The sequence below is a fragment of the Colobus angolensis genome, unplaced genomic scaffold, assembly GCF_000951035.1.
Source record: "Colobus angolensis palliatus isolate OR3802 unplaced genomic scaffold, Cang.pa_1.0 Scaffold386, whole genome shotgun sequence".
NCBI classification, from domain to species: Eukaryota; Metazoa; Chordata; class Mammalia; order Primates; family Cercopithecidae; genus Colobus; species Colobus angolensis.
The window spans coordinates 1843984-1871095 of NW_012117221.1; the positions used below are offsets into that span (position 1 = coordinate 1843984).

The following is a 27112-nucleotide window of genomic DNA, read 5'->3' on the forward strand; positions in this document are numbered from 1 at the left end:
CACACCAACACGGCACAAGTATACATATGTAACAAACCTGCACGTTATGCACATGTACCCTAGAACTTAAAGTATAATAAAAAAAAAAATAGTCTTTTCAAGAAATGGTTCTGAAACAATCAGACATCCATAAGTACAATAATTAACCTTAACCTAAGTCTCAAACCTTATACAAAAATTATGTCAAAATATCATGGATTTAAGTATAAAATATAAAACTATAAAACTTTTAGAAACAAACATAGGAGAAAATCTTCAGGAACCAATAATAGCCAAAGAGTTCTTAGACTTCACACCAAAAGCACAATTCATAGAAATAAAATTGATAAATGTACTTCAAACTTAAAAATGTTTGCTCTGTAAAAGCCTCTCATAGAAGAACTAAAAGTCAACCCACAGAATAGAAGAAAATATTTTCAACCTACATATCTGACATAGGACTAGTATGTAGACTATATAAAGAACTCTCATAACTTAAAAGTAGAAAAACAAAAACAACAATTAGACAATGAACAAAAGACATGAGGAGACAGTTCACTGAAGAAAAGATATAGATGGCAAATAAACATATAAAAAGATGTTTAACATCATTAGTCACTGGAGACATGCAATTTAAAACCAAACACCTATCAGAATAGCTAAAATAAAAAATCGTGACAACACCAAGTGCTGTCAAGGAGGCAGAGAAACTGGATCACTCATACATTTCTGATGGAAATTGTAAAGTAGTTCAGCCACTCTGGAACACATTTTAGCAGGTTCTTAAACAAAAATATGCAACTACTGTGCAATCCCACAATTACATTCCTGGGCATTTAGCCCAGTGAATTAAAGACTTATGTTCACATTAAAACCTATACATGAATGTTTATAGCAGCTTTATTCATAAAAGCCAAAACCTGGAAACAATCCAGATGTCCTTCAACAGGCAAACGGTTAAACTGTGGTACATTTATACTATGAAATACTACTCAGCAATAAAAATAAATGAATTATTGGTACACACAACCATCTGGAAAAAATCTCTAGAGAATTATGCCATGTGAAAAAAGCCAGGCTCAAAATGTCACATTCTGCATGGCTCCATGTATATAACATTCATGAAATGACACAATTATAGAAATAGAGAATATATTAGTGGTTGCAATAGGTTAAAAGTGGAGGCGGTGGCTATGGGTTGGCCGGAAGTGACTGCAGCTCTAAAAGAGCAACAAAAGGATTCTTGTGGTGGCAGAAATGTTCTGTATTGTAACCATATCAATGTCAATATCCTGTTTGAGATACTGTACTATAGTATCTCAAGATGTTACCATTGGGGAAAAGGATATAGAGGATATCCTTTAAAGCAGGAAAGGATATACAGGATCTCTGTATATTACTTCTTAAAATTGCATGTGACTCTATAATTATTTCAAAAGAAAAAACGTAATGAAAAAAAAATTTTTTAAAAGCAGAAGACAGGGAAGGAAAATTTCAAGTTACATCCAGAAATATTCAAAGTAGAGAAACTGCATTTTTAAAGGATTTTATTTTTTCTTTAATGATTGACTCCTAAAAATTAATGCGGTGAATAGTATGAATATTTAATATTTTGATAAAAATGTAAAAATTGTGCTCCATAAAGGATTCACTAATTTATACTTCCATCATCATTGTATGAAACTTCCTATTTACCTACAGCCTTAATTAAAGGAAAGTATCAATTAATGTTTGCCAATATTATGGCTCAGAAATATTTTCATTTTAATTTGTATTTGTCCATTATTAGTGAGATTGTGCATATTTACTTATGTTTATTGCCCATTTGTAATTTTCTTATGTGAATTTCACACAAAAAATTTTTTTCAATAGCTTTAGGGGTACAAGTGGGTTTTTGTTCCATGGATGAATTATATGAACTCTAGGGTTTTAGTGTACGCATCACTAAAATAGTGCATATCATATACGATCATAAAAAATTACTAGGCATTTTTTTTTCCCTCACTCCCCTCCCACTCTCCCCACTTCTGACTCTCCAATGTCCATTATACCACACTGTATGCTTTTGCATACCCACAGCTTAGCTCCCGCTTATAAGTGAGAACATGCGGTATTTGGTTTTCCATTCCTGAGTTACTTCACCTAGGATAATGGTCTCCAATTCCATCAAAGTTGCTGCAAAAGACATTATTTCATTCATTTTATGGCTGAATAGTATTCCATGGTATGTGTGTGTGTATACATTTTCCATGGTGTGTGTATGTGTATGTGTGTGTGTATATATACATATATATTTTTTTCTCTTTAGCCACTCATCAATTGATGGGCACTTAGGTTGATTCCGTATCTTTGCAATTGTGAATTATGCTATGATAAATATACACGTTTATCTTCTTTATGTAATGGCTTCCTTTCCTTTGTGTAGATACCCAGTAGTGGCACTGAATGGTAGATCCACTTTTAGCTTTTTGAGAAATCTCCATACTGTTTTCCATAGAGGTTTTACTACTTTACATTTCCACTGGCAGTACATAAGAGTTCCTTTTCACCATATCCATGACAACATCTTTTGTGTTTTGACTTTTTAATAATGGCCATTCTGGTTGGAGTAAACTGGTATCTCATTGTGGTTTTAATCTGTATTTCCCTCATAATTAGTGATTTTGAGCATTTTTCATATGTTTGTTGGCCATTTGTATATCTTCCTTGAGAAATGTCTAAGTTGATTGTCTACTTAATGAGATTGTTTGTTTGTTTGTTTTCCTTGCTGATTTGTTTGAATTCCTTGTGCATTCTAGATATTAGTCCTTTGTCAGGTCCATAGTTTGCAAATATTTTCTCCCATTCTGTAGGTTGTTTACTGTGATTATTATAATAATTATGGCTATGCAGAAGCTTAAAAATCAACTTATTAAATTAAATGTATTAATTTTTAAATTAAAATTTAAATTACATTTATTAATTTTAAAAATTAATTGTAATTTTTAATTTATTAATTTTCATTTTTGTTGCATCTGCTTTTGGAGTCTTAGTCATAAATTCTTTGCCTAGGTCAATGTCCAGGAGAGTTTTTCCTAGGTTTAACTGTAGAATTTTCAGGGTTTTCGATCTTATATTTAAGTCTTTAATCCATTTTGAGTTAATATTTTTACATGGTGAGAGACAGGGATCCAATTTCATTCTTCTACATGTGGCTAGCCAATTTTCCCAGCACCAGTTATTGAATAGGGTGTCCTTTCCCCAGTGTGTATATTTTTGTCTGCTTTGTTGAACATCAGTTGGTTGTATTTAGCTTTATTCCTGGGTTCTCTATTCTGTTACATTGGTCTATATATATACTTTTATACCAGTACCATGCTGTTTTGGTTACTATAGCTTTGTAGTATAATTTGAAGTTGAGTAATGTGATGCCTCTATATTTGTTCTTTTTGCTTTGGCTCTTTGGGCTCTTATTTGGTTCTGTATGAATTTTAAGATTTTTTTTTTATTCTGTGAAAAATGACATTGTTATTTTGATAGGAATTGCACTGAATCTGTACATTACATTGAGCAGTATGGTCATTTTCCTTATGTTGATTCTTCCAATTAATAAGCATGGGATGTTTTTCCATTTGTTTGTGTCATCTATGGTTTCTTTTATCAGTGTTTTGTAGTTATCCTTGTAGAGATGGTTCACCTACTTGGTTAAGTATATTCCTAGGTTTGTTTCTTTGTTACTATTGTAAAAGAGATTGAGTTATTGATTTGATTTTCAGCTTGATTGTTGTTGGTGGTGTATAGCAGTGCTATTGATTTGTGTATATTGATTTTGTAATCTGAGACTTTACTAAATTCATTGATCAAATCTAGGATTCTTTTGGAGGAGTCTTTAGTGTTTTTAGGTATAAAATCATATCATTAGCAGAGTTAGTTTGACTTCCACTTTTTCAGTTTAGATGCTCTTTAGTTCTTCTTTCTGATGGCTCTAGCAGGGACTTCCAGTACTATGCTGAATAAAGTGTTGAAAGTGGGCATCTTTGTCCGCTCCAGTTCTTAAGGGGAAGGTTTTAAACTTTTTCCCACCTAGTATGACATTGGCTGTAAGTTTGTCATACCTGGCTTTTATATTTTGAGGTATGTTCCTTCTATGCCTAGTTTGCTGAGGGTTATTATTATAAAGAGATGTTAGATTTTTATCAAATGCTTTTTCTCCATCTATTGAGATGATCACATGGTTTTTGTTTTTAATTTTGTATATGTACTGAATCACATTTATTGAATTACGTATGTTGAACCATCCCTACATCCCTGGGATGAAACCCACTTGATTAAAGTGAATTGTCTTTTTGATGTGCAGTTGGATTTGATTTACTGGTATTTTGGTAAGGATTTTTGCATCTATGTTCATCAGAGATATTGGTCTGTAAGAAACTACATTTTGGAAATTGGTATATCCTGGTCACTACAGAGACCTGCTTGGTTGGACTTTAGGGATATGTCTTCATGACTACCCACTGCTTTATGGCCACTTTGATAGATGGAATAGAATATGATGAAAAGTATACATAAGTATTATAATAACTGGAAAGAGCAATTCCTCCTGCATAAATTCGTAAATTGGTATTCCTATTCATACATCAGTTTTTTGTTTTTGTTTCTATTTTGTTTTGTTTTGAGACAGGGTCTTGCTCTGTTGCTCAGGTTGGAGTGCAGTGATATGATCTTGGCTTGCTATAACCTCCACCTCCTGGGTTCAAGTGATTCTCCTGCCTCAGCCACCCATGTAGCTGGGCCCACAGAGGCACACCACCATGACCAGATAATTTTTGTACTTTTTGTAGAGATGCGGTCTCACCATGTTGTCCAGGCTGGTCTCAAACTCCTAGGCTCAAGCAATTCTCAGACCTCAGCCTCCCAAACAGCTGAGATTACAGGCGTGAGCCACCATGCCCAGCCCTTATTAATATATTAGCATCAATAAAATTTTACAGCTTTTTACAGCTTCTCATGAAGGTCACACAATTTTCTTTCAAATTATTCTTAGAAAATATATTTTTTTCTTGTTCGTATAAATGAAATTTTTATCACATTTTAAACAGTGTAATGTTTCTCCATAACAAGTTTTATTGATTTTAAACTATCTTGCCACCTTGCAAATCTATTCTATTAATGTTAGCATTTTTCAGTTGATTCCTTTGGATTTTCCAAGTGAACAAGGATATGGCATGCAAATGATAAAGCAACTTTCTTTGTTTTGAATATTAAATTATAGAATAGAGTAACCTTGCTTTATTAGTATTTATGGTTTTATCTTAAATATTTCATATATAATGTGATTTGATTTTTTTTATAACTTGTTCTATAGTTCATGATTTACTTTCATTTAACTGCTTCCATATTTTGACATTATTTGTAAACCTCAGGTTTTATTGGAAAACATTATGCCATTGATATGGTTTGGCTGTGTTCCCATCCAAATCTCATCTTGAATTGTAGTTCCCATAATCCCTACATGTCATGGGAGTGGCCCAGTGGAAGGTAATTTAATCCTGGGGACAGTTACCCTCATGCTGTTCTCATGACAGTAAGTGAGTTCGCATGAGATCTGATGGTTTTACAAGAGGAATTCCCTGCTTTTGCTCAGCACCTGTCCTTGCTGCCACTACATGAAGAAGGATGTGTTTGTTTCCCCTTCTGCCATGATTGTAAGTTTCCTGAGGCCTCCCCACCCCTGCAGAACAGTGAGTCAATTAAACCTCTTTCCTTTGTAAATCACCCAGTCTCAGGTATATCATGATTAGCAGTGTCAGAACAGACTAATAAAGCCACCTATGGCAGTAACGGTTTGATTTATGGATTTGTTAAATAACGTGTTTAAATAGTAAAAATCCACAGTACCCTGAATGTTGTGTCTTGCATTGTTCATGAATTAAAACACTACCCCAAACCGTCAATATATGCAAATAGCTTTAGACACACACATGTGCACTATTGTGGTTTTAGAAATAAATTTGGAAACAATCTTAGTAACCAGATAACATAAAAGAGATAAACGTGTGATTAGCCACTTCCTATTGTTGAACTCAGCCTTCCAGATGGCTTACTTTGATACTAAGCCAGTGCTTCCCAGGGTCAGTAGACTTGTTCACCTTCACTTCTCCAAAAAAGGAATGGAAAATTCCCAGGAAGCTGGGAGCCAAGCAGAGTTCCCATATGCTGTGTTCTAGTATCTAAATATGCAGCTCATTTTATTTATTTACTCCTTCATTCATTCACCAAAAATTTATTAATGCTTACTCCAAGTTCGTACGTTGTTTAGCAGAGGCTATAAAAAATAAAGGAGGCGTAATCTTGCCCCAAAGGAATTCACAGAATATTAGAGAAAAGAAAACCTACCAAACATTATAGTACTATATGGTAAGTGGGAACAGAGAAAATATTTATGACCCCCAAATTTCAGGTCTAGCTGTGTCGGGGCCATAAATCTAAGGGAGAAGGGATGAGAGGAAAGGTGTCAAAGAAGTGAGTTTGTTGGAAATTGTGAAGGACTAGTAAGAAATGGACACACAAGGCATGGGGTATTCTAGGCAAAGGGAACAAAACTGCACAAGCATGGATCTATGAAAGGGCTTGAAGTGACTGAAGAGCCACTAGCAGCTTGGGGTATCTGGAGCATAAGATGCTGCAATGATCATACCCAAGAGATCTTTCAACCCTAGTAGAATCACAGAATTTGATATTTCTTCTAAAAGTTTTTAAAAAGAACTGTAATTCCAGTAGTGTTTTTCGAATCATATTTTAATGCACTAATCCAAACTGTTAATATAGAACAGGGTTGGGTTTTTTTTGTTTGTTTTTTGTTTTTTGTTTTGCTTTGTTTTTGAGATGGAGTCTCACTCTGTCGCCCAGGCTGGAATGCAGTGGCGCGATCTTGGCTCACTGCAAGCTCCGCCTCACAGGTTCACACCATTCCCTCGTCTCAGCCTCCCAAGTAGCCGAGACTACAGGCAACTGCCACCATGCCTGGCTAATTTTGTTTTTGCATTTTTAGTAGATATGGGGTTTCACTGTGTTAGCCAGGATGGTCTCGATCTTCTGACCTCGTGATCCACCCGCCTCGGCCTCCTAAAGTGCTGGGATTACAGGTGTAAGCCACTGCGCCTGGCCAGAACAGGGTTTCTTAACCTCAGTGTTATCGATGTTTGTAGCTTATTGGGGCTGTGTGGGGCATTGTAGGATGTCTAGCAGCATCCCTGGCTGCTATCCGCTGGATAATAGTAGCTCTTTTCAGCTATGACATCAAAAATTTCCTCCAGACATTGCCAAATGTCCCCTGGGGAGGGGGCAAAATTGCTTCCTGTAGAGCAACAGTCCCCAGCCTTTTTGGTACCAGGGACTGGTTTCATGGAAGATAATTTTTCCACTGACTAGGGTACGGGATGGTTTCAGAATGAAACTGTTCCACTTCAGATCATTTGGCATTAGATTCTCATAAGAAGCATGCAAACTAGATGTCTCACATGTGCAGTTTACAATAGGGTTCACTCTCCTATGAGAATCTAATGCCACCGCGGATCTGAGAGGAGGCAGAGCTCAGGTGGTAAGGTTTACTCACCTGCCGCTCACCTCCTGCTATGCAGCCCTGTTCCTAACAGGTCACAGATCAGTACCAGTCCATGGCCCAGAGGTTGGGAACTTCTGCTGTAGAGAACTACCACTGATGGAGCACAGTAATTTATGCCAATCAGCACTTACTCCATGCCTGGCACTTTAGCAAGCTTTTATTCACATCTCATTTAATGTTCCTCATGAGCCTACTATTATTAATGTTCCTCATGAGCCTACTATTAATAATAGACTTTATAGACTAGGAAATATAGACTAGGAAACTCATGTCATAGAGATCAAAAACTTCCCAGAAAAACACAGTAGGTGACAGAATCAGGATTCATGCCATTAACTGGTATCAATAACTATATTGATATGAGCACACAGTTGCATAATGACTGAATCATTCACAAACCACATGAAAGGGAATTGAACATCCTTGAATTTTAGTATTCTCAAACCAATCTATTGTGGATACCTGGGGTTACTCTCTCTCTGTGTGTGTGTGTGTGTGTGTGTGTGTCTGTGTGTGTATTTTGGCATCACCAGCACTTAGCACACTATAAGGCACACCATGTTTTCAATGAGTTCGGAATGATGGGCAATTTGAACAAGCATAGCCTGATTTCCTCTAGCTTGGGCTATCATTTTCAAATTGCTAACACTGCCTATCATCAAAACTTGGCTAATCATGTAACATTTAGTGAACAACAACCCCATGCAGGCCCTGTGGAACCAAACACTGGGAATACTAAACTACAATTTAGAAGCAACTGTTTATTTAAAATATAACCTGGAAATAGCAGCAAAATACTTCCGGATCATTTCTTTGGTGGATAATGACTGAGCAATGAGTGCTATGGATGAATTGCAAGTAACAGCATGAACTCTGGGGTCAGAGATCTGGGTCTGCAGGCTAACTCCTCCACTTTTTTAAACTTTTACTTTAGATTCAGGGGTACATGTGCAAGTTTGTTATACAGGTAAATTCATGTCATGGGGGTTTATTATACAAATTATTTCATCACCCAGGTACTGAGCCTGGTACCCAATAGTTATTTTTTCTGATCCTCTCCTTCCCCCTACCCTCCACCCTCAAGTAGGCCCCAGTGTCTATTGTTTCCTTCTTTGTCTTCATGACTTCTCATCATTTAGCTCCCACTTATAAGTGAGAACGTGTGGTGTTTGCTTTTCTGTTCCTGCATTAGTTTGCTCAGGATAATGGCTTCCAACTCCATCTATGTTCCTGCAAAGGACATGATCTCATTCCTTTTATGGCTGCATAGTATTCCATGGTGTACATGCACCACATTTTCTTTATCCAATCTGTCATTGATAGGCATTTAGGTTAACTCCACATTGTTGTTATTTTGAATAGTGCTGCAGTAAACATTTGCATGCATGTGTCTTTATGGTAGACTGATTTATATTCCATTGAGTATGTACCCAGTAACAGGATTGCTGGGTCCAGTGGTAGTTCTATTTTTAGCTCTTTGAGGAATCATCACACTGCTTTCCACAATGGTTGAACTAATCTACATTCCCACCCCCAGTGTGTAAGTGTTCCCTTTTCTCAGTGATCTCATCAGTATCTGTTGTTTTTGATTTTTTAATAATTGCTATTCTGACTGGTATGAGGTAATATCTCACTGTGGTTCTGATCTGCATTTCTCTAATGATCAGTGGTATTGAGCATTTTTTCATATGCTCATTGGCTGCATGTATGCCTTTGAAAAGTGTCTGTTCATGTCTTTTGCCCATGTTTTAATGGGGTTGCTTTTTGCTTTTTTTCTTGTAAATGTATTTGTAAAAGTTCCTTATAGCTGCTGGATATTAGGCCTTTGTCACACACAGCATTTGCAAATATTTTCTCCCATCCTGTAGGCTGTCTATTTACTCTCTTGATAATTTCCTTTGCTGTGCAGAAGCTCTTAAGTTTTATTAGATTCCATTTGACAGTTTTTGCTTTTGTTGAAATTGCTTTTGGTGTCTTTGTCATGAAACCCTTGCCCATTCCTATGTCTGGAATGGTATTACTTAGGTTGTCTTCCAGGGTTTTTACAGTTTTGGGTTTTACATTTAAGTCTTTAATCCTTCTTGAGTTGAATTTTGTATATGGTGTAAGAAAGGGGTTCAGTTTTAATCTTCTGCATATGGCTAGCCAGTTATCCCAGCACAATTTATTGAAAAGGAAGTCCTTTCCCCATATCTTGTTTTTGTTCATTTTGTCAAAAATCAGATGGTTGTGGGTGTGTGACCTTATTTCTGGGCTCTTTATTCTGTTCCATTGTTCTATGTGTTTGCTTTTGTACCAGTACCATGCTATTTTGGTTACTGTAGCCTCATACTATAGTTTGAAGTTGGGTAACATGATGCCTCCAACTTTTTTCTTTTTTCTTAGGATTGTCTTTGCTATTCTGGATCCTTTTTGGTTCCACATGAATTTAAAATTGTATTTTCTAGTTCTGTGAAGAATGTTATTGGTAGTTTGATAGGAAAAGGATTGAATCTGTAAATTGCTTCAGGAGGTATGGCCATACTAATAATACTGATTCTTCCTATCTATCAGCATGTAATGTTTTCCCATTTGTTTGTGTCATCTCTGATTTCTTTGAGCAGTGTGTTGTCATTCTCATTGTAGAGATCTTTCACCTCCCTGGTTAGCTGTATTCCTATTATTATTATTTTTGTGGCAATTGTGAAATTACATTCCTGATTTTTGTACATTGATTTTGTATTCTGAAACTTTGCTGGAGTTGTTTATCAGCTGAATGAGTTTTTGGGCAGAGACTACAGGGTTTTCTAGATATAGAATCATGACATCTGCAAATAGAGATAGTTTGACTTCCTCTCTTCCTATTTAGATCCTCTTTATTTTTTTCCGTTGCCTGAATGCTCTGGTCAGGACTTCCAATACTATGTTTAATAGGAGTGGTGAGAGAAAGCATTCTTGTCTTAAGCCAGTTTTCAAGTATTTTCCTCATTTAGTATGATGCTGGCTGTGGATATATCATAGATGGCTCTTATTATTTTGAGGTATGCTTCTTCAATACCAAGTTTATTAAGAGTTTTTAACATGAAGGAATGTTGAATTTCATCAAAAGCCTTTTCTGCATCTATTGAGATAATCATATGGTTTTTGTCTTTAATTCTGTTTATGTGATGAGTAACATTTATTGATTTGCTTTTGTTGAACCAAACTTGCATCCCAGGGATGAATCCTACTTGGTCACAGTGAATTCTACCTCTTTATAGTTGAATGACATTAGAAAAACTACTTACATTATCCAAAACTGTTTCTTCTTCTGCAAATGAGAAATGCATGTAACGCAAAGACTTCGCAAGTGGCATGTGAATGTTACATGCATCATTTTAAAAGAACCAATTTCCAGAACCTCAACATAAATATACAACTAAATTAGTATACTTGAGAAAGTATCTATGATACCTTTTCACAATTTCCTGTCTTTCATTTTTCAAAATAAATGTGTACTTCTCACCCCTTCAAATCTTACTAGAGTACATTGCCCCGAGGTGAAAAATCCTCACCATGATTCAAAATCTTGACATTTGGAAACCCTTCTTTAGTCAAGAAATAATAAGCAGGGTCTTTCTTTAAGAAGCTTTTCTTAACTACAGGCACTGTTTTACAGCATTTCTCCAGAACTTATTCATCTTGCATGACTAAAACTCACAGATAGTCATTTAACAAGTCCTAGTAAAGTATTTTTGGAGGGCATCCCAGAAATTGAGAAAGTGAATGATTGTAATGATTGTGTAACAACACCTTTTGCATGTCCAAATGTTTCAAATACTTCAATTTCAATAAAGATGTAAAGGACCTAAGGGATTTGTAAGCTAATAAATCATTTACGATACTTTTTTGATGATAGATAACTGATGTTATTTTTGGCATGCGATGCAGGAGGAACTCCAAGAATTGAGTGACATCAATTTAACACAACTTATTCAAGTCCCATGTACATACTCCTATGAAGAAGGTTTTCAGCACTAAAATCCATAAAAGTGAAAAAAACAGGAAACAAAATTGATATTGTATGCTCTCTTAACCTAACAATGAATAATAAAAATCCATGGATATATGAACTAATTAATAATGCATCTTATTAAGAGATGAATTTTCAACAGTATTTTTATGTGTAAGAAAGTATCAAAATGTATAACATGCATGACAAATTATATACAAATAGAAATTATGATAATAACTCAGTCTAGTAGCAACTTTGGTCACAGAACATTTAAAAATTAATTTCAATTTTTACCCACAATTTTTGTAGTGGAAAAGCACAATTCTGTGATCAACAGAAGGCTTTGGAAAAAAATATATTGCATTAGAATAGAATTACATAGTGAAAGCAGAATAGAAGAGGACTAAAAAAATAAGAAGCCACCAAAATTTCTGTAATGAAAAAGGTGCTTGTTAACAAATGGATACTAAAAACATTTGCGATAATATTTAGATTTTAGTGGGTATATTTGAAACTAATACAATGATTTTATTTTAAAATGTCAATACAGTATTATGAATTACCATCTTTTAAAGTCTTGACAAAAAAATTTAGATGGCCATTTAAAAATCAAGGAGGGATTCGTAAATTTTCCATTTTTTCTTTTTTAGGGGTTAAATGAGCAACAATGTTTGAAGATCATGATTCAGTTAGTAGATGTTAAATGTTTTCCCTTTGTTCACGTATCATTTGTATTGGAGAGAGTATCTTATAATGGGGCTAGGGAAAGGAAGAGGAGAAAGATACGATCTTATAACAATAAGCAGATATTGATCACAATGCTTATCTTGAGAATTCTTGGCTATTGTCTACATTTTTTGAGTATTTCTAAGGAACACAACACACTGACTTTGGGCGTTTGTGATGCTTTGCACCAGTAGTCTAATTTTATGTGTGTTACAATCATGATAGACTGGAAAATGCACTATCAGGGCTGAATACCTATCTCATTCAAAAGAAAATGGAACAAACTAGCCTAATTTAGGCAACAGTTACAAATTCTCCAGCGTAAGTTGATGGAACCAGTGTCAACATGTTAGCAATATTCCTTCATAAAAAGCAAATGGGAATACATTATACAAATTCCTTATACCTTACAAATCCATTATTACGTACCACTGAGGATATTTTGGGGGGTAAAAAAACCGGCCAAACTCTGCTTACCGAACAAGATTTCCAAATGTTTTGGTTTTCTTTCAAGAATTTCTAGAGCTCTTTGTCCTCTCTCTTTCCAAATAAATGATATAATATTTACACAGGAAAATGTGTGTATGTGTGCAGGGTAGGGGTGGGGATTTGTGTGCATATATTTACATGTATAATAAGATACTCCCAAATAAATATTCCAGTGTTTCTATTTCGATAGTGTTTCCTCCTTTTATGAAAATAACATAGCTGGAGCTTTGGCTCAACTTATCTGGCCCTCAGCCTTGGCCTCTATCCAGCTATAACGTTCAATCTGCCAAACATGCCTAACTGATTGAAATATAGTCAATCTCTGCAAAAGAGCACTGTCCTCAAGATGCCTGTTGTCTCTATACTTTGTGTCTCTCAAATTCCTCCAGGGGAAATTCAGAAATCCAAGCAACTGCTTGGATTTACAAGAGTTCACCAGCTACTCAATGTGATTTGATGATCTATCCATTTTAAAATGACTAATCTAGGAAAGCAATCACATGGTTTATTTGATTTGTTGTTAGCAAAGGTTAATCAAATGTAAATATTTTGGTTTTAAATAAATTAAAAGCATTTTTAAAATTTCTTACCTAGCACCTTTGTGCTAGGAATCCTGTGGTGCTCAAGGCAAACATGAAAATCTTGCAATTGCCTAAGATTTCAGTAATGAGTTCTGTTCCATTTAAAATTCTGATATTAAAGTTTACTTCTTACTGACATCCTTTTCCTTGAGCACTTACTTACTACGGGCTCTGAAGACAAGCAGTGGGGACACCTAATGAATTAGAAAGTCACTGCCTGTTAGCAACATTTATGAAGTAGGAACAAAGACAATAGCTAGGTGTGATGGGAAAGGGAGCCAGAAAAAGCATGAAGAAAGATCCAAAGAATGAAATAGCATAAGAGCTGCAGAAAACTAGAACTAGTTCAAGCTCTCAGCTCAAAGAATAAAGGAGAGGTCAAGTCATGCAAAGCCTTTATACCATGCAAAGGAGCCTGAACTTTATTGTATGAGTGGGTCATAATTCAAAAACATTAAATAGAGTACAGTATGACCAGATTTAAATTTTATATAACTCATTCTGTTCTTTTCCTTCTGAGTATTAGTTTGAACAATATGAAAATGCTACTTTGAAAGTTTAAAATGATTAAATATTGATAATAAATATTGATGATATTATAAGGGACAAACTAATACTTAACAGATTTTGAAAGTATATATATAAATATTTAAATATACATATAAATGTATTTAAATTTAAATACATATTTAAATAAGAAATGCTTCATGAATCTGCTAGTCACCCTTGCAAGAGAGGCCATGCTAATTTTCCCTGTATCATTCCAATTTTAGCATATCTGCTGCCAGTGCAAGCACAAAAATTATATTTTGAATTGTAAGTCTGTTTGTTAAATTTCTATCCCTATGGTTAGACTATAGATTGTGCAGCCAGAAAACTTGAGCTCATATCCCAGCTTTATTAGCTGTGTGACCCCTGGAAAAATTGCTTAAGTTCTCAGACTTTTAGTTTCCTTACCTATAAATGAAAAAATACTCCAGAGAGTTATTGTAAAGATTATGTGAGTTAATATAATCAATGCTTAGAAAACTGTCTGACATATAGTAAGCACTATTTAATATTAGCTACTACTATTATTATTATCAGTTATTGCTATCATCATCATCATCCTCATCCTCAGTATCCAAATGCCTATGTGAAAGGTAAAGGATGAAGAAAGTCATACTAGTAACAGAAGTAGAAATGTAAGTAACACCTTCTTTTCATTAGATCCACAGTTTTGCAATACTGTTCCCTTAGCTGAAGTTTAATAACTCAACTCAGAATAATATTTTCTCCATCCTCTAAATCTAATTATGTAGTGTTAGAATACCAGACCTGCATTCCTGAATCATCCAAAATATTTGCAGTAAATGAAACTGAGTTATGTACGGTTTTTTTTTTTTTAAAGAAAACACAGCAAAATACCAACACTTTTGTAAAACATTGATTGATTTACCACAAGAAAAGTATTGATATCCGATATTCCTGTTTTTCTCCATTTCTGGTTTCTTAAGGAGTAATGTAACATCAAGAGAAAAGAACAAGAATGACAAGACCACCAGCTAAAAGCACATGATTAATTTGAAACTAATTCATTGAAGTTTTGAGTCAAGAGAAATTATAAACCAGTTCAAACATATCATGTATTATAAAACTGAACTCTTTGACAGACTATTACTTGTCAGTGATTTCTAACAAGTACCTCTAACAAGGACTTGTATTCAAGTTAAGATTTTCATGACATGGAACAGATCTATAATTATTGCAATCTTTTTTGTGCATCAGGATCTTCTCCATGAAGTAGCTGCTAACTGTGACAGTGGCGTTCATTTCAAGGGAAGCCACTGCCTCGGCCACAGATTTGAGAGGTCATTGTTTGAAGACAAAGTTAACCCAGATCACCAATCTCCCAGACCAACGAGAAAGAAAGAGAAGATCACAGTAATATCGTGATGGTCAGCTATCTTTGGTCTCAAGGGTACCCTGTGAGACAGCCTTGGCCTGGAAATTGGGAGACCTTAATTCTACTTCAGCTCTGTCACAAATTTACTATATGATGATGGGATGGGATTTCCTCATCTTTCGAACGAATGATGGGGAAAAACCCTTATGGCCATTTCTAATATTCTACTTGTCCATGAAACTAACAAATATAACTCATCTCAGCATCTGTCCTTATCCTAATCAAGGCAAACAACCTCTACTTTTTGTCTTAATTTACTATTATTTTTTAAACTTGTCATTGACTGGAAGCTTAATAATGTCTGCTTTCTTCAACATTCTACGGCACATTATTCCTCTGCTTTCTCCCATCTAATATTCTTGCTTTTCACTGGATACTCATCAGATTAAAAGTGTATTCCACCTTTAGCAGGTGCAAGAGCTCTTTGCTAGGTGCAAGGCCTGTGCACCACCATGCACTGGTGAATGTATAGCATAATACCCCTAGTCTAGCCTAGAACAGAATTCATAAGATATATGGTTGTCACTTACTTCATAGTTGAAGTAATTATCTTAATGTTCATTCATTAGCTTTCTCATGACATTTGTATTATCTCAAAATAATGGTGAATAATAAAATCCACCCCTGGTTGAGAATTGATGTGCTACATACCATCCTGTGTATTCTAAGTATATTCTCTATTAACCCAGACAGTTTTGCATACACAGACACACATGCAATCTATATACATATCTACATACATCTATATACATAGGTATCTACATATTACATTGACACACATCTATGTCCATGGACATGTATACATATGCATGTATACATGTACAAAATTATACTATAATTTAAGCCCATTTTACAGAAAAAACTCAGAACAGAAGAAATTAAGTTGCGCATAGCCATGTGGTTTGTAATTGGCAGAGGCTGAATTTAAGCCAGCTCTTTCTGTGTTGTGAAACATTTTGAACACAGTTCAGTGTCTGTTGTCTCTGAGAAGCAATGTATATAAGATGTTATTTTCAAACATGGGGGAAAACAGCAGTGTGATATCTTGAAAATAATATAGGACTTAGGGAAAAGTGTCTGGGGTTCTTCCCGGGGTTCTGCTGATGGTTGGATATGTTATCTTGAGCAATATACTCATCTTTCCTGAGGCCTCAATTTCCTCTTGTAGAATGAGGGGTTTAGAGCAGATAATCTCTAGGGTTACTTCTGGATCTAAAAAGGAATGATTTCCTTCTGAAAGGCATTGTTTCTGCAATGAGGATAAATACTCAGAATTCCAACTATTCAGAATGAAATTTAAACGTCCTCTCCTTAAGTAATAAAACAGCTATGGTCTAGTCATCCTTCAGATCTCAGCTGTCTAATTTGAAACTTCTGTGTCATCTGTTCCTCATACTATGGGCATTTTAAAATAAAATTTAATAACACATAACATTATTGGCAATTACAAACTGATTTTTGCAGTAGACTGTTAGTCCCAAGAAGGGAGTGACCATATCTGTCTGCTCACTATTAAATACCTACCTCATGCCTAGCAGTGGGCTTGGTGTAGAGAACATCCTCAACACTTATTTACTAAATGGATATTAAAGGGGCTCACTGCTTCCAGGTTTTTGGTCCTGGATGATGTATAGCTAAGATTTCTTTCTGCCTTTCTGAAAGGAGAGTCTGGTCATGAGTCCTTCATGCCATAGGAATGATATAATTTCTTTTCTCTTAGCTCCTACTATTCCAGAGAAGCCAGTGATCAGTACTGCCTCCTACAGCTACACAAAGACACAGGCACCTCTTGGAGTTCCAGTTCCACTTTTCCTAATCTCTTAGAAACAAATATTGAAGATGACCATATGAAAATTTGTGTTAATGCAACTCTATATAATTTAAATCTTGTATGTAAGAAAGCATCACTGAGTATCAGTAAGCTAAGGCTTACTAATTTAAGGGAAGGGATGGATAAACTAATCCTTATGTGCCTAGTGTTCTTGGCTAGAACCAACAGCAGAAGTGCTCCAATCCCCTCTACTGATGCACTAATGACAGGCCCACCCAACTACATACATTTCACGGACTGCTGTGCCTTTCATCCTGAAATGTGTTACTGGTAGTAGACAAGGCTACTTGGGTAACTGGGGGCAGTGGTTTTGTGAACTGCCCCCTCTTTCTTCCTGCTGCTTGTCCCCTGGGATGCAAAGTTCTAGTGCTGTGGAACAGCAAGAGCCACAGCACAGAGTGGCTGATGCTGTAGGCAGCCACAGGCCAGTGGCTGGCTGGCAGGGAGCAGTTCAGTCTAGGACCACACGGAAAGCAGACATGCTGACTACAGCATCCAACAAGGAAAATGAGCTCTTCTGCCTGGGTTTGGTGGGCTAGGATGGGGGAGTAAGGAAGGGGGGTTGGAGAGAGTGCCAAGCTGGGCTGTTGATGAGAGTGTGGGAAGATTCAAAGGGAAGGAAAAACAAGGGGAGGCACTTTGCCAACTCAGAGGCAGTTGAGCTGATCCCCTCCCAACCCCCCAACCTTTTTCTGCTTAAGTGAGAAATCCTGCTGGGTGGGGTGGGAGCAGGGCCAAGAAAGGAGTGATTCTGCTGGGTGAGCATGGATGGTTGGACCCAGGAAGGAGGTTTCTGCCAGCTGGGATCAAGGCCAGAGGAAGCAGGAAAAATTAAGGGAAAGGAGATGAGAGGCAACAAGAATAAAAAAGAGTAAAAGAAAGACACAGGAGGAAATGTCCCAAGGGAAGAAGGAAAGAAGAAGGAAAAAAGAAAGGAGAAAAGAAGAGAGAACCTTTCAGACAGAGAAACTCATTTATGTGTGGAGAGCAGACCCGTCTATAAAATGCCAGAATAAAATAATATTCACATGAAACAAGCAATGAATGACCACATGGTACAAAATAAAGAAAACCTAGCTTTCCTAAATTTTCCTTGTGGGTGTTAATTTCCATGGGAATACAGTTTTCCTAAACAGCAAATCATGAAAGAACTGCAAACTATAAACAAAAGTTGCTCTTTAGGTAAAAAAAAAAATCCAACAAATGCTATTCAACACAGAAAAACTATGTACTACTTCAAAATATTAGATTTTCTTAAAATATAATGTAGAGCACAAGATTCCTAAGTTTCCCTTCTTGCCTCTCTAATAAGATATAAAAATATAAAGATCTTATAAGAAAACCTAGAGAGGGAAAAATTACAGATGTCAATGAAGTAAATCCCATTCATTATTATTTTTTAATTGATGTATAATAACTATCCATATGCATAGGGCACAGTATGATATTTTAAAAACATGTATATAATGTGTAATGGTCATATTATGACAGTTACCACATCTGTCACCTCAATTATCATTTCTTTGTGTTGGGAACATTCAAAATCCTCTCTTCTAGCTATTTGAAGATGTACAATAAATTATTGTTAACTATAGTCACCCTACAGTGTTACAGAACATTATAACTTATTTCTCCTATCTAGTAGTAATTTTGTATCTTTTACCCAACGTCTCTCCATCCCCCATACCTCCTACCATTCTCAGCCTCTAGTAAGTACTCTTTTCTTTTCTACTTCTGTGAGATCAACTCTTAAAAATTTCCACATATGAGTGAGAACATGTGGTATCTGTCTTTCTGTGCCTGACTTATTTCACTTAACAACTCCAGACTCATCCATGTTGCCAAGAATGACAGGATTTCATTCTTTTTTTATGGCTGAGTAGTCTTCCATTGTGTACACAGACCACATTGTCTTTATCTGTTCTTCCATTGAATAGACCCTGAGGTTGATTCCGTATCTTGTCTATTGTGAATAGTGGTACAAGAAACATGGATGTGCAGATGTCTCTTTGACATACTGATCTCCTTTCCTTTGAATATCTGCCCAGTAGTGGGATTGCTGGATCATATGGTAGTTCTCTTTTTAATTTTTTGAGGAACCTCCATATAGTTTTCCATAATGGCTATGCTAATTCACATTCTCACCAACAGAGTTTAACAGTTCCTCTTTCTCTCCATCCTTGCCATCATTTGTAATTTTCTGTCTTTTTGATAATAGCCATTCCAATTCCATTTTGAAGTGATGGCAGTTTTAGAACTTTTTGATGCACTTTGGTGGAGGCTCCTGAAGAGTTTAAAAAGCCACCAAGTGAACGATGCATTTTTTTTTGTGTGACAATCTTACCAGTTACATGTGGAATGGGGGCAAGAATTCCACTGGTTTTGATCTCATAGAGAGACTGAGGCATATTTTGGTTTATGTGCCTAGAGGACAGATTTGGCTGTTTTATTAGACTAATTACAAAGACTCCAAATCTTTCTCCTCCCAGTTCTGAACCCAGGCTTCAAGGGGCCTTACAAGCTTCCATTCTTCTTGGAACCCTGCCGTCCCCACCTGAACAAGCCTGGGCTAGTCTGATGGAGTATGAGAGGCCACATAAAGGACAGCCTTGTTGTCCTAGACAAAGCCATTTTAGATCAGACTATTGTCAGACACCCAAACACATAAGAGAATCCAGCTGAGATCAGCCAGCAGCCTACTCACCTCACCGCTGATGGCAAATAAATGAGTCAGCACAGCTGAAGCCCCAAAGAGCTGCCCCACTGACCCCACACACTTATGAGCAATAACAAGCATGTATTCCTCACAGCCATTGCATTTTAGAATCGTTTGTCACACAGCAACAGACAACTGTCATACATAGACTGGAGACTCACCTGTGCATTCATACTGCAGACCTTTCCCGTAATACCCCTTTTCACAGATGCACTCAAAATGGCCTGTGTGTGTCCCACACTTGCAGCTTGCCATTCGGTCACAGCAGTCCTTGCCTTCGTCACAAAGATATGAGCAGTGGACCATGTCATCTTGAATAAAACTCCCAGAAGGTAGATCTACAAATACCATATGACAGAGGACGATAAAAAAATGAGTCACAGTTGAATGTTACATTCTCTAGTCATTAAAATTTAAGTGCAAGCTAGAGAAAATATCTTTCCATATCCGTCTAATTCCCAAATGCTTCCTGCTCCCACCCAAATACGAATGTGTGTTATTTGTACTAGCGCACTCTGGGAATTCATTGCAGCCAGTTAAGTTATTCCAGTCTGGGACCTCATCATAAGTTCTCAGGGCCATGCAGGGTCAGGCAGAAATTAAGTACTTTAGTGAGGAATCTCCAGATGCTGCAGGAAGCAGTGCAGTCGGTTCTGCAGGTCATTCCCCCGGCTTCCAAAGCAGCGGCATTCCACTGCCTCTGGGTGAGGTCAGGCCCCAGCAACCAGATTCCCCGAATCTTCGTTCCAACGGGAAACAAAGCCACCATCCTGATCACTGCACAAAGATGTTAATTGTGAGCCACCAACTTCGGAAAAAATACCATCACTTCTATGGTATTTGAGTAGGTAAATAAAGACCATTCTTATTACTTGAGCTGTGCTCTGAAGTGAGGCATCCTGGAAATGCAATAACACAGGCAGACCTGTTTAGAAAGTGACTTGACAGGGTGGGGTAAGGCTAAATGTGATTGACCCAGAATGGGTGGCCTAAAATCAGACAAACAGTAAGTCCTTTATTCTTTTCAAGAAGTTTGAAAGTTGTAGACTAAATTCCAGTGCTAGGTCCATGGGGCTCTAAGCCCAGATATGATGGGCTCATAGTAGGAATTTAAGTGGGTAAGTTCCAGCAAGACACATGGGCTGCAAGTGGACACCTGGGAAGGAGATTGGTGGTAAACTCAAATATAGAACATCTATCTCATCTAGATAGGGTCAAAGCAAAGGGAAGACTACAGCCCCAATGGAAAGAACCCAGTGCAACCAGGTACCCTGGTAAGCTCCTTCCAATAGATCGTGGTGTGGGTAAAAGATCTGTAACACAGGCCCCTAGGACTTAGCTCTGAGACACTGGACTACAGGTTTCTTTGGCAGTAAAGCAAGTCAGGGAGCAAGGAAAACCTAGTTGTCCAGCCTAGGTAACATAGTGAGACCCTGTCTCTACAAAAACAATAACAATTAAAAAAAATTAGCTGGGCATGGTGGTACACGCCTGTTGTCCCAGATACTTGGAAGACTGAGGTGGGAGGATCCCTTGAGCCTGGGAGGTGGAGGCTGCAGTGAGCTGTGATCACACCACTGCACTACAGCCTGTGTGACAGAATGAGACCCTGTCTCAAAAAGGGTGAGAAGAAGAGAAAAACATAGCTGTCAAGACTAGTATACTAGTATTCATGTCTGAAAGGGAGATAAGTAGAGGAGGTACAAATGGGGAAAGTTATTATTCTGCAACCTATGTCTATTGAGAATGGCCAGAAACATGAACAGTAGTGAAATCCAAAGTGGATCCATCTAAATTGAAAGTAGCTACAGCGAACACAGAGGCAGGGGAAACGAGGCTCATTTCCTTTCATCTGATCATGCCTTTCCAGTAAAAACAGGGTTTTACTTACTAAACCTAGAAACTCAACTAAAGTATTACACATTTTAGATATTAGTTTAGTGTAATAAATGTGGTGTCTTCTAGAACCCTATTGCATTATGGCAACCAAAACCCTTTCGTTGTTGACTCTAGTTTTCTGGGTCAACTTCCATCAGGACAGAAGTCCCCAGTCCTAGAAGACAGAGGGATGACAGGAGTTGAAATTTGTTGATAGCACTCATAATTTCATAATCCCATCTGGCAACACCCACTATCTCCAACTGCAACCCCCCTGTTTTCCCACTTAATATATCACTTTCCTTGGAGAAAAGGAGAAACAAAGGTAGTCAGTTACTGAACTTCTTCCATGTGCTAGATACTATATTGGTGATGTTTTAAATATTTTATTTAATCCTCCTGAAAACCTCTGTGATACATATAATAATATTTTCCATTCTTAATGGAGAGAAAATTGAAGTTCATAGTTGTTAAATAAATTGCCTAGGGTAATTAATAATAAATAATAATTTACATTAATAAATAATAAATATCAGTAATAGTAGACAGTTTATTGAGTGCTGAGTATAATAAGCCATCAGGAACTTTCTCATCACTTTATATCTATTAACCCATTTAATCGTTGTAATAATTCTATGGAGTAGGTACTATTCTCATTTCCTATTCTATTTACAAGAAACCTAAGGAATATAAAAGATAAATGATACGTAAAAACAAAACAAACAAAAAAACAAAAAAACTCAGCTAGTAGGTAACAAAATTAGGATTTAAATCCAGACATTCTGGATTTTTAAGGCTTAGCTCCTAAAAACTAGATTTCATTAAGTTGCAGGCCCACAACTTAAATCCAAACCTGTTTAAACCCAAATCCATACTTTATTTCCCATACTCAGTTTCTTGCTGCTTCTAAGCCCTGTCCTAAGTCCTTGCTCACTTCACTAAAATCCTAGCCTCCAAAAACTTTGGCCAGCATCATCCCTCAGAGAGATCAATCTTTTTTGCTTTATGCATGGTGGCTCATGTCTATAATTCTAGCACTTTGGGAGGCCCAGGTGGGAGAACTGCTTAAGCCCAGGAGTTTGAGACCAGCCTGAGCAACATAGCAAGACACCATCTTTATTATTATTATTTTTTAAAGAAACTCCAGTAGAGCTAACCTACTTATTATGAACATCACTAATTTCCTAGAACTCATGTTGCCATGGTTTTCCCCTCAAACTGATTCTTTTACATGGATACCTGCAAGGATCAAGCCTAATTTGTCACATCACTTTAATCTGAGGCTAGATTTTCTGTGATCTCTTCCTAGTCTGCGTTTTCTTCTCCTAGCTCACTAAGACATAAACCTATATTCTAATAGGAAGTTTAGCTTAAATTACATAGCTAACTTAATATAATGTATAATTATGATATAATTGATAAATTAAAATTTATAATTAAATTATGAGTGATGCACAAAAAGCTCTAATAATGATGCATTTGCTGATTTTCTTCCCTTTTAGGGTTAATGCTCTTAAGTTTTTACATAAGCATATTTATCTTCAAATTGTCAGGGCAAGAAGTACGTGTTAAGTATTTATTGTTCCTATATCTTCATGTGTATTTCTGGAAACATTCTGGTGAGTTTCACTGAGCATGTCTCTGAATGTTTACTTCCTCCGTCCAGATAACTGTAAAGAGATCTAAGTCAAGGCTTCCCACTCTGTGTGTGGCCTCAAAACACACCTAAATTACTCCATTGATTCTAAGGTGGGAGCATATGGATAGTTTAGTGAAAACACATAACAGCTGCTAAGAAAAAAACAAAAGGACCTCTCTTGTTGCAAGGTCACAATGTCATCTCTGTGAAGTTTAGCACATTTCACGATGCCCAAAGGACACATGGGCATCATATTCAGCAAAGACCTTGTGAGGGTTTGATATTACCCTCCCGTGGGTTTCAAGCAGTGAGGGAAGGAAACCTCATTTAAAAGTACCTTTGTGATGCCATTAGGTTTCCATTACCTTCATGCAATGCTCGGCGAGCTAAAGCCTCAAATTCTTCAAAACTGTGTAGCAGGTAACAGTGCTCCTCCTTTGGGGCAGAAGCCATGTCATTCAGCTCTCGAATGTTCCCTTGCCATATGCCAAAAGTGAAGATCTCCACTCCTGAATCTCGCAGTGATGCCGCAATTGGTCTAGGGTCTCCCCCATTGGAATATCCATCAGTAATGAGAAATACAACTTTTGTTGAGTTTTCTCTAGCGTGAAGAAGAATTTGCTGTAATGAAATGGGGAAAGTTAGTATGAATTTGTACTGTCTTGCCCTACTGTGTGCTTCTCTTCTTATGTAAGGCAGTACTTGCAAAGATCGCCAGTATTTCACAGGCATGAGGGATGGAAGCCCTAGTCAGAGAGTAAAACAGAAATAGGCACTGATGAGAGCCTACAATGGTCTTCTCACAGAGCCACAACAAACCTCAAAAGCATTTAAAAACTATCATCATCATCATCATCATTGCTGATGGAGCTTGCTAATGAAGTACAACAAATACTTACGAAATGAATTTTTAATCAATATTATCACTTATTATTACATGATTTTTATTGATTCTCAGGCTCTCAAAATATGAACCAAATCTGAGTCCAAATTCTACAAATTATCTATCTATCTATCTATCATCTATCTATCTACTATCTATCTATCTCTATCCAAACCACTGCACAATCATACGCTAAAATCCTAATGGGAAGGAAATTTGACAAAACATGTCTTTTCCAGAGTCAGTAATGGCTGACCTGTTTCCTATATTTGTTTTTCCACTGCTCCTCCAAAAAACATAGAATTGATTCAATACTTCATCTTTTCGGACCACCCAGTACTAGCATAAAAACAGCTAGTTTTGGTGGTATCCAGAAATACTGATTCACTAAATCTGACACTGGGACTTTATTATTTTAGGACATGTGAATTCTGTTTTACAATGATATATGCTCTTCCTTCTCTACAGATAGAATCTCTAAAAAATGAAACCTTTTAAAAAGACATTTATATATTGCCACTGATGCTTTGTAACACCAGACCATAAAGGCACAAGAATTCCAGTGGTGAACCTGGCATTTAATTCAATTTGCTGTTATTGCTTTTCACTACAGATGGGTAGAAAAGATAAAGAAGCACCACGGTATATTTTCTGGTAAGTTCTTAGAAAAAATTCCCGTTAAAAAATAAATTAATTTTTAAAAAAGAACTTCATGTTTATTAGGCAAGAATTCAATAAACACAACATCTTTTTCAGAAGGTAAGCAGGAAGAGTGACAGCTGCATCCTACATTGTGTTAAAGTGAAAAGAAGATACTGTGATTCGTTAAATGTTTGATACAATTCACTTTAGGGTGCAGACTCACTATGAGATCCAGATTCTCAGACTATGAGATTCATGTCTGTAAAAAGCAGTCTTCATTAGTATATAATCAGTGAGTATTCATTACAATTCAATAATTCTTACCTAAATTTAGTTAGTGTTTGTGAGTCAAAGCTAAAGCTGTTAAACCTGAATTTAAGGAAAATTAAGCGAAACTAACAATGCCTCCAGAAATATCTGGAAAGCCAGCAGTTAGAGAAGGGGTATTCAAACACTTCACACTCCTTCTCAAAAACCAAATGAGATCAAGGAAAATCACACAGATGGGACCACACCAAAGACAGGCACAGAGGGTGGCTTCTGCGACAGAGTAGCATTTGGGACGTTACCGGAGACATTCCCCAAATACTCACACCAAGGGGCCCAATCAACACTCTTGAAATTCTTGGCTCTTAAAGTTTAAAAAGCTGCCCTCTTGATGAATGACAGGAAGATCTGGAATGAATGCTTGGTAAGTGTGAAATTTTTCCACACTCTAGAGAAGAAAAAACCTCTGACGAGAGGAAGAGGGAAAGAGTTAGGGGAGAGTGGGAAATGTGAGATGTTCCTGTGAGACCCTGAACTCTCCATACTCTCTCCACACCCCTAACTCTGTCACAGAAGAAGAGATGATTGACAAGCCTCCCTTTAGGCACAGAGGTCCCCAGGTCCTCTTTCCATCTGGATATCTGGGATGGTGGTATATCCCAAAGAAGTGCCCTTGGTCCCAATGACACGGGACAATAGAGCAGTGGTCGCCAACCTTTTTTTTTTTTTTTTTTTTTGAGTCTGAGTCTCAATCTGTCACCCAGGCTGGAGCGCAGTGGTGTGATCTTGGCTCACTGAAACCTCTGCCTCCCAGGTTCAAGCTATTCTCCTGCCTTAGCCTCCTGAGTAGCTGGGACTACAGGCTCTTACCACCACGCCAGGCTAATTTTTTTATTTTCAGTAGAAACAAGGTTTCACCATTCTGGCCAGGATGGTCTTGATCTCCTGACCTCGTGATCCACCTGCCTCAGTCTCCCAAAGTGCTGGCATTACAGGCGTGAGCCACCACGCCCTGCCGCAGGAGCCACCACGTCCAGCCAGTCCCCAACCTTTTTGGCATCTGCGACCAGTTTCCTGGAAGACAATTTTTCCACGAACTGGGATGGGGCTGGAGGACAGTTTCAGGATGATTCAAGTGCATTATATTTATTGTGAATTTTATTTCTATTATTTTTACATTATAATATAAAATAAAATAATTACACAAGTCACTATAACGTAGAATCAGTTGGAGCACTGAACTTGTTTTCCCACAACTAGATGGTCCTATCTGGGGGTGGTGGGAGACAGTGACAGATCATTAGGCATTAGATTCTCATAAGGAGTGCACAACTTAGATCCCTCGCATAAAGTTCACAATAGTGTTCATGCTCCTATGAGAATCTAATGCTGCCGCTGATCTGACAGGAGGCAGAGCTCAGGTGGTAATGCTCGCTTGCCCACTGCTCACTCCTGTTGTGTGGCCCAGTTCCTGACAGGCCATAGATCAGCATCAGTCCACAGCCTGGGTGTTGGGGCCCCCTGCAATAGAGTAAAACTACTCTATTGGGTGGTAAAGGAGAGGGCACCTGATGAAGCTTATGTATTCCAGAGGGGTGTAGCAGAGAGAGAGTCAATGCAATTTTAAGACTCTTGAAGGAGTCTTGCAATAATAAAGGTATGGCAGTAGATGACACCATAGACCTCGTGAGCCAGAAAGAGATGTGTCTCTCTCAGGCAATATCTATGGGAAGAGATCCTGGAAGCCCCAGGAAGTAGCTGCATCAAAGGTGACAACACTAACCAATAGACATGCAGATGACCAACAAAGACTATCATGACTATTGATGAAACAACTGGGCATCTCAGAGGATGGGAGCAGAGGACATGTCAGAGCTGAGAGGTGAATCTCTCATCCTTTGCTGTAACTTTGCCCAAGCCCCAGAGCTTCAAGTCAACTACAGGGAGGAAGGGAAGAGGT

The 27112-nt window shown here is 37.2% G+C and overlaps 1 protein-coding gene across 1 annotated transcript in view; it reads right to left on the minus strand.

The window, feature by feature from the left end:
* The window catches only part of SVEP1 (sushi, von Willebrand factor type A, EGF and pentraxin domain containing 1), a 225115-nt gene that overhangs the window by 171499 nt on the left and 26504 nt on the right, over positions 1-27112 (minus strand). Inside the window, exons 2-3 of the mRNA XM_011954605.1 lie at positions 23726-23981; positions 20005-20181 (exon numbers count right to left, since the gene is read on the minus strand). Coding sequence (XP_011809995.1) covers positions 20005-20181; positions 23726-23981 — 433 coding nt within the window. The remainder of the gene's footprint in view (positions 1-20004; positions 20182-23725; positions 23982-27112) is intronic.